Source organism: Lepisosteus oculatus, chromosome 20 (assembly GCF_040954835.1).
Source record: "Lepisosteus oculatus isolate fLepOcu1 chromosome 20, fLepOcu1.hap2, whole genome shotgun sequence".
Lineage (NCBI taxonomy): Eukaryota > Metazoa > Chordata > Actinopteri > Semionotiformes > Lepisosteidae > Lepisosteus > Lepisosteus oculatus.
This window is the reverse complement of record NC_090715.1, coordinates 1,216,603-1,232,692: the sequence shown is the minus strand read 5'-3', so window position 1 is coordinate 1,232,692 and position 16,090 is coordinate 1,216,603. Positions and strand designations below refer to the sequence as shown.

General features: G+C 50.3%; 1 protein-coding gene across 3 annotated transcripts in view; it reads right to left on the bottom strand.

The window, feature by feature from the left end:
• Window positions 1–15,621, bottom strand: part of nlrc5 (NLR family, CARD domain containing 5) — a 35,619-nt gene extending 19,998 nt beyond the window's left edge. The window contains exons 1-21 of one of the 3 annotated variants that reach the window (XM_069181227.1): window positions 15,521–15,621; window positions 12,412–12,722; window positions 12,083–12,145; window positions 11,215–11,286; window positions 8,779–10,501; window positions 8,237–8,320; window positions 7,086–7,169; window positions 6,743–6,826; window positions 6,398–6,487; window positions 5,973–6,035; window positions 5,785–5,835; window positions 5,203–5,286; window positions 4,809–4,892; window positions 4,217–4,306; window positions 3,594–3,662; window positions 3,295–3,351; window positions 3,048–3,131; window positions 1,196–1,279; window positions 982–1,071; window positions 686–733; window positions 491–562 (exon numbers count right to left, since the gene is read on the bottom strand). In XM_069181227.1, the coding sequence (XP_069037328.1) occupies window positions 491–562; window positions 686–733; window positions 982–1,071; window positions 1,196–1,279; window positions 3,048–3,131; window positions 3,295–3,351; window positions 3,594–3,662; window positions 4,217–4,306; window positions 4,809–4,892; window positions 5,203–5,286; window positions 5,785–5,835; window positions 5,973–6,035; window positions 6,398–6,487; window positions 6,743–6,826; window positions 7,086–7,169; window positions 8,237–8,320; window positions 8,779–10,501; window positions 11,215–11,286; window positions 12,083–12,145; window positions 12,412–12,712 (3,377 nt within the window). In that variant the 5' untranslated portion in view covers window positions 12,713–12,722; window positions 15,521–15,621. Of the gene's footprint in view, window positions 1–490; window positions 563–685; window positions 734–981; window positions 1,072–1,195; window positions 1,280–3,047; window positions 3,132–3,294; window positions 3,352–3,593; window positions 3,663–4,216; window positions 4,307–4,808; window positions 4,893–5,202; window positions 5,287–5,784; window positions 5,836–5,972; window positions 6,036–6,397; window positions 6,488–6,742; window positions 6,827–7,085; window positions 7,170–8,236; window positions 8,321–8,778; window positions 10,502–11,214; window positions 11,287–12,082; window positions 12,146–12,411; window positions 12,723–12,908; window positions 13,073–15,520 lie in introns of those variants that run through there. The other 2 variants (XM_069181225.1, XM_069181226.1) reach the window with 2 other exon arrangements.
• Window positions 15,622–16,090: the final 469 nt, after the last annotated feature.

Below are 16,090 nucleotides of genomic sequence, written 5' to 3'. Positions count from 1 at the left end.
TAGACAGAGCTGGGGACAAGACCCGGGATTCGTAATCCAAAAAACGTGAGCTTGAGTCCGTAAACCAAAAAGAGCACTAGAACGTAAGACCCAGCAAAGAAGCCGAGACACGATCTAGGAGTCGTAGTCGAGAAGATAAGCTTGAGATCACTAACCAGAATAAGTACTTTTACGAGAGATCCAATGGAGAGCCAAAGACGTGATCCAAGAGCCGTAATCAAAAGGTAAGCCATAGTTCAAAACCAGGAAAGACACACAAGGAAAGCGCTAGCAGGAAAGGCGGAGTTGAGGTCACTAGGTAACACCCAACACTGAGCAAGGTAGGCACTGTGGAAAGGGTTTCAGTATTCAGGTGAGGGGAGGCGTGGTGGTAACTCAGAGGTCTGACTGGTTATCTTGTCCTGAGTGAATTACGCTTTTCCCCCGTGGGTGGAGGTGGAAGCTTGCACACGAGACTCTCTGCTGGCGGGAAGCCGGTGCTGTAAGGTACCTCAGTCTCCTGCCCTGGCTCAGTCCGTTCTCCGGTGGGGCCACCTCCTCAGAGAGGACACCGCTGGCTCTGCTGAATGGACATGATTGCAGTGTATCAGCACGACAGCAGTACTGCTGTCCTGACAGGAGAGTAAGAACAGCTCCGCCGAATGCAGGGGAGCAGACAACCACGCTCTTTAGTCATAGATGGTACCTTGTACTCCTGCGAAACTCCATCACCAGCCTCTTGCTACCCCCATCACTGAAAATCAAGCAACATGGAAACATTTAGTATAAAACAAGAGATGCGCAGAAGAAAGGCTTCCTGGAACAGGAGAGGGTGTGGGCACCTGCAGCGCTCACTTCTCCACTTGAAGACGTTTCCTGAGGAGGAGACGTGTGCTGATTCTCAGTATTGCCAGCAACAAACATGACAGGATGCAAAGGAAGTCTGCAGACAATCTGAGCAGTCTTCTTTCCAGGACAGGTGCTGGAGATGACTCAACGTACCTGACGTCGACTGCACACATGGTCCTGCAGGTGCGGAGGGAGTCAGCCAGACAGAGCACGCCGTCCAGCGTCACCGCGTTATCGCTGGCACTGCGGGGGGAGCAGAGCAGGTGCTGAATCACTGCTGAGCCCCCCCCAGCTTAGCTCTTAACCGCAGGCGCACGCACCCACAGGTTCCCGGCGAGATCCTGCCTGAACATTTGCATGAACTCACATGACTTCCTGGAGCCCTCGCAGGCCAGGCAGGGCCTCAGTCAGCTTCTTCAGACCTCCGTTCCCCAGCGCGTTTCCAGACAAGCTGCAAAGCCACAGGCAGGAAGAACGCTTAGAGATGCATGTGTGCAGAGAGTGCACATCTCCCTCTGTCCTCACCCCGCATGTGTGCAGAGAGTGCACATCTCCCTCTGTCCTCACCCCGCATGTGTGCAGAGAGTGCACATCTCCCTCTGTCCTCACCCCGCATGTGTGCAGAGAGTGCACATCTCCCTCTGTCCTCACCCCGCATGTGTGCAGAGAGTGCACATCTCCCTCTGTCCTCACCCCCCATGTGTGCAGAAAGTGCACATCTCCCTCCGTCCTCACCCTACATGTGTGCAGAGTGCACATCTCCCTCTGTCCTCACCCTGCATGTGTGCAGAGAGTGCAGAGAGTGCACATCTCCCTCTGTCCTCAACCCACATGTGTGCAGAGAGTGCACATCTCCCTGTCCTCACCCCGCATGTGTGCAGAGAGTGCACATCTCCCTCTGTCCTCACCCCGCATGTGTGCAGAGAGTGCACATCTCCCTCTGTCCTCACCCCGCATGTGTGCAGAGAGTGCACATCTCCCTCTGTCCTCACCCCGCATGTGTGCAGAGAGTGGAGAGAGTGCACATCTCCCTCTGTCCTCAACCCACATGTGTGCAGAGAGTGCACATCTCCCTGTCCTCACCCCGCATGTGTGCAGAGAGTGCACATCTCCCTCTGTCCTCACCCTGCATGTGTGCAGAGAGTGCAGAGAGTGCACATCTCCCTCTGTCCTCAACCCACATGTGTGCAGAGAGTGCACATCTCCCTCTGTCCTCACCCCGCATGTGTGCAGAGAGTGCACATCTCCCTCTGTCCTCACCCCGCATGTGTGCAGAGAGTGCACATCTCCCTCTGTCCTCACCCCGCATGTGTGCAGAGAGTGCACATCTCCCTCTGTCCTCACCCTACATGTGTGCAGAGAGTGCACATCTCCCTCTGTCCTCACCCCGCATGTGTGCAGAGAGTGCACATCTCCCTCTGTCCTCACCCTGCATGTGTGCAGAGAGTGCACATCTCCCTCTGTCCTCACCCCGCATGTGTGCAGAGAGTGCAGAGAGTGCACATCTCCCTCTGTCCTCACCCTGCATGTGTGCAGAGAGTGCAGAGAGTGCACATCTCCCTCTGTCCTCACCCCGCATGTGTGCAGAGAGTGCACATCTCCCTCTGTCCTCACCCCGCATGTGTGCAGAGAGTGCACATCTCCCTCTGTCCTCACCCTACATGTGTGCAGAGAGTGCACATCTCCCTCTGTCCTCACCCTACATGTGTGCAGAGAGTGCACATCTCCCTCTGTCCTCACCCCCCATGTGTGCAGAGAGTGCACATCTCCCTCTGTCCTCACCCTACATGTGTGCAGAGAGTGCACATCTCCCTCTGTCCTCACCCTACATGTGTGCAGAGAGTGCACATCTCCCTCTGTCCTCACCCTGCATGTGTGCAGAGAGTGCACATCTGCCTCTGTCCTCACCCTGCATGTGTGCAGAGAGTGCACATCTCCCTCTGTCCTCACCCTGCATGTGTGCAGAGAGTGCACATCTCCCTCTGTCCTCACCCCGCATGTGTGCAGAGAGTGCAGAGAGTGCACATCTCCCTCTGTCCTCACCCTGCATGTGTGCAGAGAGTGCAGAGAGTGCACATCTCCCTCTGTCCTCACCCCGCATGTGTGCAGAAAGTGCACATCTCCCTCTGTCCTCACCCCCCATGTGTGCAGAGAGTGCACATCTCCCTCTGTCCCTATTGGAGCCCACCTGCCTGAAAACACACACAGCTCCTACTCACTCCAAGATCTCCAGGCTGCTGCAGCTCCTCAGGGGTTCCAGGAGCTTGTCCAGCTGCTGGGGCTGGATGCCACAGTTTGTCAGCCTGAGGAAGTATTTTTGCACAGTCAACAATATTACAAATAATTCATCTTGTTCAGAATTACACCTCTTCTTTCTGTTATCATTCACACTTTTTCTCTGACATTCCAATTGGCAGAAATGCTAGAATCCGAAAACAAATACAAAAAAAAACTTGAAAGAAATACCTGAATGTCTTAGATATCCGATTTTCCTCTGTGGCATGGGGCTGGGTGACATCATCCCTAAAAAGACATAAATAAATTATATTTAGAAATAGTCTGTTATGTCCCAAGCACAATTGTATCTCATTTCTGCACCTAATTCAATCAGCAGTGTAAATCATGACATAAATCAAAGCTCTGCATTTCTCTAATGAAATGACAAACTGCCATATATCCTAAACCTTAGTGCTACAGCACTTTGAAACATCAGGAGGAATTCCCCCAATACCTGCAGTGCATCAACAGAGGAAGGCATTGCTCACCCAGGAACTTGTTCTGGTCCCTGTAGCTCTCCCGCAAACCTTACGATCACCTTGCTGGGTGTCTGGAGGCTGTGTGACCAACAGCGTTAGTTAATGAGGGAGTCTGCTGGGCAAGCTGTGTGTAAGAGCTCCCTCTCACTCAGACAGAATGGGTCTTTCTTACATAAAAACGGTTAAAAACCACAACAGACCTGACAGGACGAGAGCAAAGGCCCACTTTCGTTTTGCATTTTAGCACTTTTTGCATTTCGTTTTACAGTCCTGCTGCTCAGGCTTGAAGCTGCCAAGCATAACGGAAGCTACACACCAGCAGGATGCTTAGCAACACACATGCTGTCGTTGAAAAGGCTTCCTGTAAAAAACATTCCATCACAAACACGCTCTAGTGATGTCATCTAGGAAGGGCTGCTGTCTGGGATTGACTGCAGAGCTCATTCAGTCGCTCACTGACACTGAAGCCGTAAATTCCAGACCCCAGAGCAGCAGGAAGAACAACACATTGCAAGGCCCTGCATTAAAAACATGGATTCTGTTCTGGAGGAAAAACATTTCTGAAGTTGTTTTTTTCCATCATCTCAGGATCCCCTAGTCCAGGCACGCGAGGAAAGATCTGTTCTCGATACCTGACGTCCACAAGGACCACCCTGGGGCACAGCGCCAGCGAGCGGGACAGATAGCCTATCCCATCCACAGAGATGCAGTTGTTGCAGAGGCTGAAAAGGCAGAAGGAGCCCATTAACGCCCGAAACGCTGCATTAACACAAGCTGTGTGAACTGTCTACATTTAAAAGCACAGGTGCCACAACAACCGACTTCACTGACTTCTCAGCCCACCCTTACGAGGAACGTCCAGGGCAAATTGCTGCAGCTTTTGTGCAAGTGCACCTCTCTGGCTTTACTGAACTTTTACCACAATCTCACCAGACTCTACTGCACTTCTCTGTGCTCTTGCCTTGGATTGCCACCACTACTTTTCAAAACCACCTCTAATCAGCCAAGTACAGGGAGTGAGATAAGTGCGCTGGAAGATCTTCATTTATCAGCACTCTTGTAAAAAGCAGCGTGTTCTAGATTGCAGAATTACTCTGCATCAAGTGTCTGTGCATGAAAAAGTCCCTGGACCCGAAGAGTCGCAATAAAAAAAGGTGTTGTACTGACTCACAAGGATTTTCACAACTGACTCTCAGGGGATTTTTGCTCTGTTGTCTAACTCACGTGATCTGTGTAGAAACAATAAGCTGAGGCAGGAAGTCGCACAGCGTCATGAACCCTTCGTCTTGCAGTCCGTTCCCAGATAGCCTGCAAACGCAGAGCAAAGAGGCTCACCAGACACGACCACTGGGTGCCCTGAATACGACAGCTCAGCCGCATCGATGTCTGCCCGACAACGCAATGTACCACACAGACAGCAAGCGAGGTTCAGAGATTCATCTCACACAGAGATGGACCTAAAGAACACTGAGTGTCTGCAGGGATGAGTAAAGGACTGAATTTCAGAGCTTGATTAAGAAATGCGTTCATGCATGTTTACATCACTGTTAGATCTTAGCTTCCATCAGCCAGTTCTCCTGTGAAAGAGTTTCTCCTTAGAAAGATAGAGTGCACTTACTCAATTTCAGAAAGCCCTGGGCATCTGGTCAGGATTTCACACAGTATTTTCAGCTGGTCGGCTGTCATGCTGTAGTTCAGAAGGCTTGGAGGCAAAAACCAAAAAGAAGAGAAAAAATGAAGAAAAGGAAAGAGAAAAAGAAATGAAGAAAGGAAAGGGCAGGGAAACTGGGACATATATCTCTGGTCCTCAGTCCTACTCTCTCCACCTGGGACTTAACCTCCAGTACATATCAATGTATGTAATCCCCTTTGCTTCTTTACATTTTTTGCTCTCAGGTCTTGCTTTCAAAATTACACTTTTCCAACTACTTTGTGTCTATTAATACCACTGTTCAGAATTTTAGCCTCAGACACACCAACCGAGGAGTGAGAGCAGACTAGACATCTGTTACAAACCCTGTACATTTATTAAGAGCTGAAAGAAAAAGAAAGTCAATATCCCATTGCCTGCGGTTACAAACTGAGCTGAAGCACAACAAACCAGAAGATCCAGTGTTCCCCCAGCACTGGGATTGAAGAAGGCTGTGGCCGTGAGAGCAGTACTCACTCCTCCCTGCCCGAACCCAGGCCTGAACCTCACCTGAGTGAACGACTGGCGCGACAGAGACCGACGTCTTTCCTGTCCACGGACCTTCAGGGGAGCAAGACAGAACAGAGAGAGATGGGCACAATCAGCACATGGAGAGTCGGAGAGGTGCTCGGTGGGGAGGGACACCTGGTACCCGGTGGCCCTGGCATGCCCAGGTGTGTGATTTGTAAAAGCCATACCTCTCTGCGCCTGCAAGCCCCACCGATCCACTGGAAAAGAGGACTTCTGCCTCCTTCGCTCCACTACGAAAAACGACAGAGAAATTACCCGGCCCTAGTGCAGGTACTCACAATACTCATAATATTCACTGTATTCCTGTCTGACTGGGGCTCTCCTCAGACATGACAAGAGTCTGTGCCGATTTTGGAGCGCAGCTCTCAGGTGGAGCAGCCAAAAATTAGAAAGGGAACCCTGTGCTGATTTGAGTTTGTGGCCAGTCGTCTTGTTTATGTTGGACTCTGTTTCTCTCTAGTTCTGCTTTTCCTCGGTGAGTGACTTCTGCAATGTTGCTGGCTTACAGTGCACTGCACACACAGTAAGTAGGAAACAGTTTACAAAATTCCTAAACACCAACCCACAAGTGCGTAGCCAAAACAACACTTACTTGACACGTATTTCTTCAATGTTTAAACACGAGCACATTGATTTCACTAGTATGAAGATCCCATCCAGTGTATAGGCATTGTTGCTTAAACTGCAAAAGAACAGTCATTATGTTTCAACTTCACCCTTAACATTTGCCCACAGTAAACATCGCCATTTCCCAGAAACCCGGTACTCTTCATTTTTAAACATGTTTTGGCAAAACTGGAGCTATGTCCTTTTTTCATAATCACCATCAATAAGCATGATTCTGATATATGAAGAGTATATATAATTTAATGGCATATTTGCTTTATTATTTCAAGTAAATCTATGAACAAAAACATAAGAGGGGGGAATTGCTCACATCACTCTCCTGAGGGATTTGAACTTTGGGAAAATGTTCGCGATTTCTTCCAGACCCTTGTCAGTCAGGACATTTTCACTGAAACTAAAAGAAAAAATTTGTGTAAACAAATTATTGTCACCACCCAGTTCAAAAAGTTTAAACATTTGCGTGTGAGAGTTTAATCAAAAAGAATAGAATAAAAATAAGATAAAAAACGATTTTAATTATTCTTGCATTACAGTGCATTTTGATTTAGAAGCAAAGGTGGACACTTGTCTTTTGATGCTGGGTGAAAATTAGCATCACTTGGACAAGAGAAGGGAGGACAGTTCTGCAGGTCATTACAAGAGCAGGGTCATACTTCAGCTCCATCAGGCGCAGACAGCTGGGCAGCACTGCGGCCAGCTTCAGGGTCCCCACCTCGGTGATGTTCCCGCTGACGAACCTACAAGCAGGTCACAGGCCGTTATGAACACAGCTGACATTTTATTCAAATTGCCTGATCATATCAGCCATATCACCCTGCAACTCACAACTGGCAACCCCCTGAAGCTAAGCAGGTGTGAGCCTGGTCAGTACCTGGATGGGAGACTCCTGGGAAAAACTAAGGCTGCTGTTGGAAGAGGTGTTAGTGGGGCCAGCAGGGGGCGCTCACCCTGTAGTCTGGGTGGGTCCTAATGCCCCAGTATAGTGACGGGGACACTATACTGTAAACAGGCGCCGTTCTGTGGATGAGACGTAAAACTGAGGTCCTGATTCTCTGTGGTCATTAAAAATCCCAGGGCGTTTCTCGAAAAGAGTAGGGGTGTACCCCAGCGTCATGGCCAAATTTCCCATTGGCCCTTACCAATCATGGCCTCCTAATAATCCCCATCTATGAATTGGCTTCATTACTCTGCTCTCCTCCCCACTGATAGCTGATGTGTGGTGAGCGTTCTGGCTGCTGTCGCATCATCCAAGTGGGGCTGCACACTGGTGGTGGTGGAAGGGATCGCCATTACCTGTAAAGTGCCCTGAGTGGAGTCTCCAGAAAAGCGCCATATAAGTGTAAGCAATTATTATTATTATTATATGAATAACAAAACTGAAACCTGATGCATGTTCTTGTTTTCTATACTTCTTCCTGTTAAGGTAGGAATTATTTCTATTTAGTTCACTTGAAAAGATATAACTCTCCTGCTCCTCCTTTTATATGCCTGCATATATCAGTGAATCTCTAGCTGATGCATTGCCCTACAGCAGCCTATGGACTCTAAATGGTGAACTGTAGCACCGATTAATGCTGCAGAGTCAGTGACAGCAGAATCTGAGTTTCCTGTCCCACCAGAAGCACAAGGATCCTCTGTAACCCACTCAGGCTCAAGCACAGTGAGGCAGTGGCACAGCCCAGATTTGAATCAGGACCTTCTTGACAACAAGCCCTTTAACTGAACTAGTCAACCACCTAGCCTCCTTATAAGCATTTCTGAAAGCTGTCGTGTCAAAGTGCTGCTCCTCTCCTCCCACACTTACTCCAGTTTCCTCAGAGACGTAAGGCTCGGGAGAATTCCTGACAAGGCTTCGGCAAATCTGTCGTCGTATTTTCGGCTCCGAAACCTAAAAAGATTATTGGGAAGATAAAGATCAAGCTGCCCATACCATATGTGTGTGCGAATAGATATACACACAGGCAGAAACACACACTTTCAGCACACTGTCCCAGTGTTTAGCTTTGACAGCTAAATTACAAAATTACTTATCAAAGCAAAAAAAAATATTTCAGACTGCAGAAACTCCCAGCTGAGCTCCATAGTTAAATATAATCTCAAACAAGGCTGGAGGGCTGTATTGTTTCTGTGTAGATACTTTTACTAAAGACTATTCGACATGCACCTCGTGGTTTCAGGCTCCAGTCATCTTGGAGAGATTCTGTCCAGATGGCTTTCTATGAAAATGAACTTCTTTCTCCCCAGCAGAGAGTGGCTGTGTCCTTTCGCGGACCAGGTTTTTAAAAATGGCACCAAATCTTAACAAGGTAGCTTTTAAAGCCTGTTACGAGAGAGAACTGCACTTACATGAGCGAGTCTATGGCAGTACAGCTGGTCAGAACATCCAGGCAATCCGGCTCCATGGAGCATCCAGCAATGTCCAGGCAGATGGGTCTCCCGGCCTCCTTGATAACAAAGGCCAGCGCGACCATGTCCACAGGGGCGAGCCGGAAGTTCCTCAGCTCGTATCTGTCTCGTGCCCCCACGGCCCTGGCCAGCTCCCTGTCCTGGCTCTCGAACGTGCAGCGGCACAGCTCGATGAGCTTGGGCCCCGTCAGGCTGCTGGCCGCCAGGGACCTGAGGATCTTCACGATGGCTTCCTGTCTCTTCCGGACCTGCAGTGTGCCACGCCTGGACATCTGCCCCAGGAAGGAGGTGCACTCCCTGGAGGCCAGCCCGGACACGTACAGGTGGAAGGTGTCTGTGAACACCGTCTTGGGGTCGGCCTTGGTGGTCCACCTGGACTTGAGGTTGAACTTCTTCTTCAGCTGGGCCTCCTGGACGCTGTCGCTGGTCATCAGGTGCAGGGCAGCGAAAAACTCCTGGATGGTCAGGTGGATGAAGGCACAGCCCATCCCTCGGGATCCGTCCTCCTTCTTGACCTCGAACTGGGTCAGGAGCCCGGCCCGGAACGCAAACTGCACCGTGTCTTCAGAGTCTTTCTGGGCGTAAAACACGATGTTACTGTCCTCCAGCCCCGTCATGGCCAGCTGGCTCAGGGCCTCGATCTTGGTCCGGTACTGCTGCAGCAGTGGCGACGACGGGTCCCCAGAGCTACAGCCGGCCTGCATCTTGCTGAGGAAAGCGCAGAGGATCTGGATGTAGAACTGGGTCATGGTGTGAGGTAGCTTGGGCAGGCCGGGCCCCTTCTCCAGCAGGAACTCCAGGCAGACGCAGCTGATGAAGCACAGGGCCGGCACGCAGCACATGTTGCGAATGTTCCTGTTGCTCAGGAGGCTGCCCACGGCCTGGTCCCTGAGGGGGCTGTGCTGGAAGTACCTCCTGGCGTACTCCTCCACCCTGCGATAGTCGAACCCCAGCACCTCTCCCACCTCGTCCACCGCACGGAGCGGCAGGTCCGGCACGTCCTTGGGTCTGCAGGTCACCAGCAGCGTGCAGCCTCGCAGCAGGCGCCCGCAGTACAGGCTGGAGAAGAGCTCGGCCACAGGCAGCGGCTCCTCGGGGCGCAGGCCCCGCCCCGGGCCCGGCGCCGCGAACCTGCAGCGGAACTCGTCGTAGCCGTCGAAGATGACGCACACCCGCTGGGGCCTGGCCAGGACGGAGGCCAGGACGGCGTCTCCCGCCCCCTCCTCCGGCGGCAGGAAGAAGTCGAACAGCAGCTGCCGGAGCGACAGCGGCCTCCGGATGAGATTGAGCTGCCGGAACTCGAACAGGAAGAGGAACTGGAACGGGGCCAGCGCCCCCCGCGCCCAGCGGCGAGCGAGGTCGCGGACCAGCCGCGTCTTGCCTGTCCCAGCTGCGCCCCGCAGGACGGTGACCCGCGACGCGGCGGTGGCGGGGGGCTTCAGCAGGTCCGCTATGTCCACGTAGTCCACGCTGTCCTCCGGGTCCTGGGGCGCCGGCACGTCCCCCCACGTGCGGTCCGCTCTGTCCCTCAGCTTCGCCGAGTTCTTTTGGACCACGATCAGGGGCGACTCCTCCAGGCCTAGGGAATGGGGGATTCCCTGAGAGGCTCTCCCGTCCAGGAGCAGCAGCTTCTTCATGGCAGCTTCATAACTCTCTGCATAGTCTGTGAAAAAAGCAAAACACCTGTGGTGAGCTGTGCCTCCAGCGGGACAAGTGTTTAATTCGAGTTCTGGGACGAATCCGGCCAACATACAGGTTGCACGAGCTGGTTGCAGCGCGGTGACGGCACCCCCCTCTACTCTGACCCTGCGCACAACTGGGATGTCGGCCGGCCGGGCCGAGGAAGGTCTTCTTTAGCTCAGCCGGCAATACCCCAGTTGAGCGACGCTGGAGACCCGGGTTTGAGCCCGCGAGGTGAGGGATGAACTGGGGCAGGAGCGGCGAGGGCACAAGCCCAAGAACTTGTATTCGCTCTAGTTCTGTACAAACAAACCCTTAACAAGTGGCCCTCTCTGATTATGGAGAAGTGCACCTTTTCTTGTGGGACAAAACTGCAGTTGACGCTAAATTAGCGGTGGGACCTTACCACAGGTCCCTGGAAGCTCCGCACGTGCCCTGACAGCTAACACTACAACACAGGAAGCAGCATCGGCTGCAGCTGGCAAAGATCACTTGACCCAGAAGGGAGTTTTCCTGTTTCTCCTCTGTGCTCCCCCTCTGACACCAGCGGAGGCGCTCGTGGCCAGTGCTGGCTCCAGTGTGCTTGTTCGTGGCAGCAGGACCGGCCCCCAGCACAGGCGGCTGGAAACACAGGGGCTGAGGCCAGTCCAGGGTGCTGTGCTGTCCGGCCGGTTGGGTCTGGTGTCTGCTGCTTACCGACACAAGGCCGTTTCCCCTGGCTGAGCGGTGCTGGCGGGAGATCTGCTGCTGCGCGGCGCCTCTGGCTGTCTGATGGCGACAGGAAAACAGACATCACCGCCATGCCAACAACAAGGACGAGCTGGCACTGCCCGGAGAGGCCTGGTCACGTTAAAGCACCCATTTCCCAACACCCGGGACAATTTCACTGCGATCCGTTCAGCGGCTCGCTCGTTAAACTGTGTCATTTAAAGATCATGTTGGACCATTTAACACTTAGAAACTCTTCTTCTTTTCCCTCGGGACATAAAAACCAAATGGGAAATTTCCGTTTCAGTTTAACTCTGGTCCCTGAGGTTTATGCTGTTTTTCATGTTGACCATTATAGAGATAAACACTTAAAAAAGACCCGTTTAATATGATGGTGACTATTGGACGGGTATTTACACATTTAGCGCTGATCTTGGAACTGAAGCGTGTCGCAGGCTGTTCCTGTGTGTGAAGAGGGTTTGTTTCCTGTCTTGGCTGGGGGTGTTGATGAAAAAGTCCTCCAGACGCCCCAGCGCGGGGGGGAATGCAGTTGCCATGGCGCGTTGTTAGGAAATAGGCTTTGGGTAACACTTGATCACCTGACAAACGGGCTCTGCCGCACACGCCAGACTCCGGGATGGGAAACAGCGCGGCGCTGCCGCCTGCCTCCCGCAGCTCGCTGTCTGCTGGGGAGCGAAAACCGCGGCACCCGCCTTCACAGTGAAACCGACTGTGAGCCTCGAACTGCGCAAGTCAGGCGACAAGCAGGTGCAGAGAAGAGCTTCAGAAAGCTTCGTGTCGATAAAGGGGTGTGAACTCCGTGCGCCATTGAAAAAGAATAAGAGCGGGAGATTACCTGGGTTGTGTGGAGCAGGGCTGATCTCGTTTCTTTGCTCGTTTTCACTGGGATGTTCAGAGACTGCAACACAGCAGTAAAAAAGGCAAACCGGGTGTTAGGATATCTTGTTCGGAGGGCCGACACAGCTCGGTCCCGTGTAGAAATCAAATCAATGGAAAGTCAGTTTAAATTGTCCAATTCATTAAGACCTCATTGAGAATGTTGTGGAAAAAAGTGTATTTGCTGCATTACACACACAAAAAGAAAATGGCATCTTAAAATGTTATGCCCCCCCTGCAGAAAACATGGGTCCCAGTTTCCCCGTGGGATCAGGGCGCAGCGCTTACAGTCTCCGGCCGCGGACATCAGGCGCGTGTCCAGCTGCATGGGCAGGTCGGTGCACAGCAGGCACACGGCATGGAAGAGCCGGCGGCACGCGGCGCCGCCCTTCCCCTCGAACAGCTCCACCAGCCGCGAGACCCGCTGCCCGCGGTCGGCCAGGCGGCGCAGCTCCTCCTGCTCGTCGCGCCCCAGCAGGCCGCTGACCTGCGCCAGCACGTCCTCGGGCTGCCCGACCAGCACCTCCACCAGCTGCGGGCCCACCTGCGCCAGCTCCGCCGCCGCGTCCGCCGCGCCTACCTCCTCCATCGCCGCGGCCCTGCCGGACACACACGCGTCGAGGGAAGAGAGGGAATCGTTTCAGAAGGGACTTTGAAGGGGTAGCACATAGTTAATCATTCGGCTATACACTGACGGGACCCATCTGATTCGCCAAATGCGATTTGTTCCGAAGTTTGTGCACTGTGTGTGGAAACTAGGATGAATGAGACCCACTTACACTTACTGTTTAAAGCACGGCCAGTGCAGAACTGCCTTTAACTTGCTGTTGCGTTCTGCTCCTTCACCTTGTGGCCGCGGGGCTAGAGATAGCCTAAACATCTTCAGGGCTGCTCTCCGAGCGAGCTCAATTCGGTTGATTGTCATACGCTCAAGTGCAATGAAATGCTTATTTGCATGTGCGCTCCAATGCAAAGACATTAAGGAAACACCAAAAAGTTAAATAATATAAAACTTTAAAAAATGACAGACAAGAAGTGTGAGAAAAAACGTCAGTGGTAGCCGGCAGTAGGCTCACAATATGGAGTGTTTCTCGCGCTGCTTGTATAAATTGTATGTTAACATGTTGCTGCTGCTATTCTGTGTTTCTGTTTTTGGTGATTTAATGTCTTTGTATTGGAACATACATGCAATTAAAAAACGGCTTTTGTAACTAATAGTTTAGTTCTAAAAACATCATCGACATAAATATGCAGATACATATATGTTTAAAATATTATCTCCGTTTGCATCTCGGACTCGTGTCACGCTCCAATACTCATTTTCACAGTTTTAAACTCACACTATGGCCACGAGCACGACAATGGTGTAAACACCTGTTGACTGACGCGTCTGGCAATCTGCTGGTGTTCGGAATACCGGTTTGAATACAAAGGAAATGTCTTTTTTCGCACATTAGAAAACAAGACTGGGAGACATCAGAGAAACACCTCTTGCCCCGCGCCCATCACTCCGACACCTCCTAGTTTTTCCCCATTTCCAGATTTCAGCTACTATGTTTTTTTTTTCTTCTGTACGAATTAATTTTGTGAACTAATTAAGAAAATCTTGAAAGAAAATCTTCGTGCGAAGCGAGAATATGTTATACTGGAGTAGAAGTCCAATTTCTCACAGTGTGGTGAGCTGTCGGGCTCGGAAAATAATAATAGCACAAAGGCCACTATATTTTATTTCGAAATGCCAGTTTTTGTTGAAGGAAATCAGCGAATTGACATTTTGACAACCATTATATCTTAGCTGAGCATGTCAGAGTGAATATGCTCTAATTGTTTTGTTACACTCCACTATTTTTAATTTGTGGCAAATACAAAAGTCGCTGGAAGACTACTGCTGGCTCAAACTGTCCAAACTGTGGTCCCGCTCTGCGGTCTGCGGTAAACTTGCGGGTCAGGTCGGGTGTCGTGTCGGGTGTGCGTGTATCTGTATCTTTTTTGTATTATTTCAATTAAAAGTCACCTACCGTACTGGAGCTTAGGACTTCTTTTTATACCTAAGTACGCCCAATAAATGCAGAAGCGACATTAATATGACATTATTTCAGATCCCAGAGGCAAAATGTGTTCCTCTATATTGGCTGCTCTGTGATAGTTGCGCTGTGACCGCTGTGCTTCCGATCTCTTTAGACACCTGAGTCTGAGTGTGTTTTCGAACATCATTGTAATGCGGTACAGTCGTATTACCACAGAACTGTCTGATGTCTACTTTAAAACCAGTCTGTTTTTCACTTAACATGATCAATTCTGAATATTTTTTTTTTGCGGGGATTATACCATTGTTAGGCGTTGTTTATTTATTTATCAATAAATGTTAAATAATAATTGTTAACGTGTACGATGATCCAAACGAGTAATTACTTGACGATTTCTATTTTAATAACGGCCACCGCGGTGACTTGTCCAGGCAGTGCAGGGCCTGACCCTCTGAATTTCCCCTGAGAATAAAACGCGAAAGTAAACGATCCCTTCATTTCAAGACAGCTTCTCGCTCCTTCGCGTTGCAAGGATGCAAAGCAGAGAAAATACAACCGCAGCCCCTGTGATTGAGCAGAGCTCGGGCGGGCCCAGCGAGTCGAGCTGCTGGCGAACAGACTCGGAACCGAGCAAGCCCGCGGAAGACGGCGCGACGCCTTTTGAAGTTTACCCAAAGTTACGTCGTACTTGAAATGTAACACAGCCTCTTATTCTAAATGTTAGGATACTTGTTTCGGCAGACTTGAGTTTATGAGCATGCGTGTAACTAAAGCGTGGTTATATTTTTAGTCCACTGGCGCCTTTTTAAGCCTTTGTCCTAAATTTACGCTGCAGGCAGGAAAAATAAAAAAAACAACAACTTTTAAATACACAGAGGAACCACGCCCTTGTGTATCACAACGGATAAAACCGTATTCCTAACATATTATTTTTATTTGTATAGCATATAACACTCTTTAAGACACAATATATAATTTTGATATACTGTAATCAGCATCGCCATAATGAAGTCCTGTCGGTAACCCCGGTCACAGGGTAACGTGCTCCCCAACCTCCTAGCATCCGGCTTCGTTTACAGATTAGCCTATACCTGCCGCACGAAATCCAACACTTGAAAAACTAAAGCACGTAAACTAAAGCTGAAATAAAGAAAATATGAACGCGATCTGTGTACGGCTAATGTCTGTATAATCCTGTACGCAGCCTGTAGCCTCAATACTGTAATTCTGCACTGATTCCTGGCCTGTAACCCTTTCATTGCACAGCGAAGGCAACATATCGAAGTGCTGCTGTTTTACACATTTTTTTTCAACATATAGAGAGATTTATTCTGCACAGAAAGAGAAATCCACTTAAGAGCTTTTCTTACCCGAGCCTGGAGCGTCCCACATCTTTGTGAGAATTCGAAAGTGAAACTTAAACGTAATACTTTTATTTTCGGATCATATCAATGCGATAGCGGTATATATATACACATTAAAAAAAGGGTCGCGGTAGTTCTTACACGTGCAACTCCCCCTTTCTGTGCACAGTATTAAAAACCTCGGTAAACAGATTTTTCGACAACAGAATTTAATTACGACACTGGCAATTGTGGAGTTCCTAACATTTAAAGAAACACACAAAAAATACAACTTTTCTATCAAACGTGTTCAGAGTATTAAATTTACACGCAGGTACGTGGTCGCTCTCCAAAGGAAGGTGTATGAAAATGGATCTCATCTCTCCTGAGAGGGGACGCCTCTGAGCAAAGCCAGGCGGCTGCTGTGCGTGGCGCTGGTGGACCAGTAGGAGGCGCTGTGCCCACTGGACTCGAATGTGTAAACTAATGTCTCAGTACAGTTACCTGTGGCACTGTACTGTAGGAGGTGTTGTACTGGATGACATGTGGGTTATTTGCCTCAGTGTCCTGGTTAAATTCTGCTCTGGGATTCCTGCA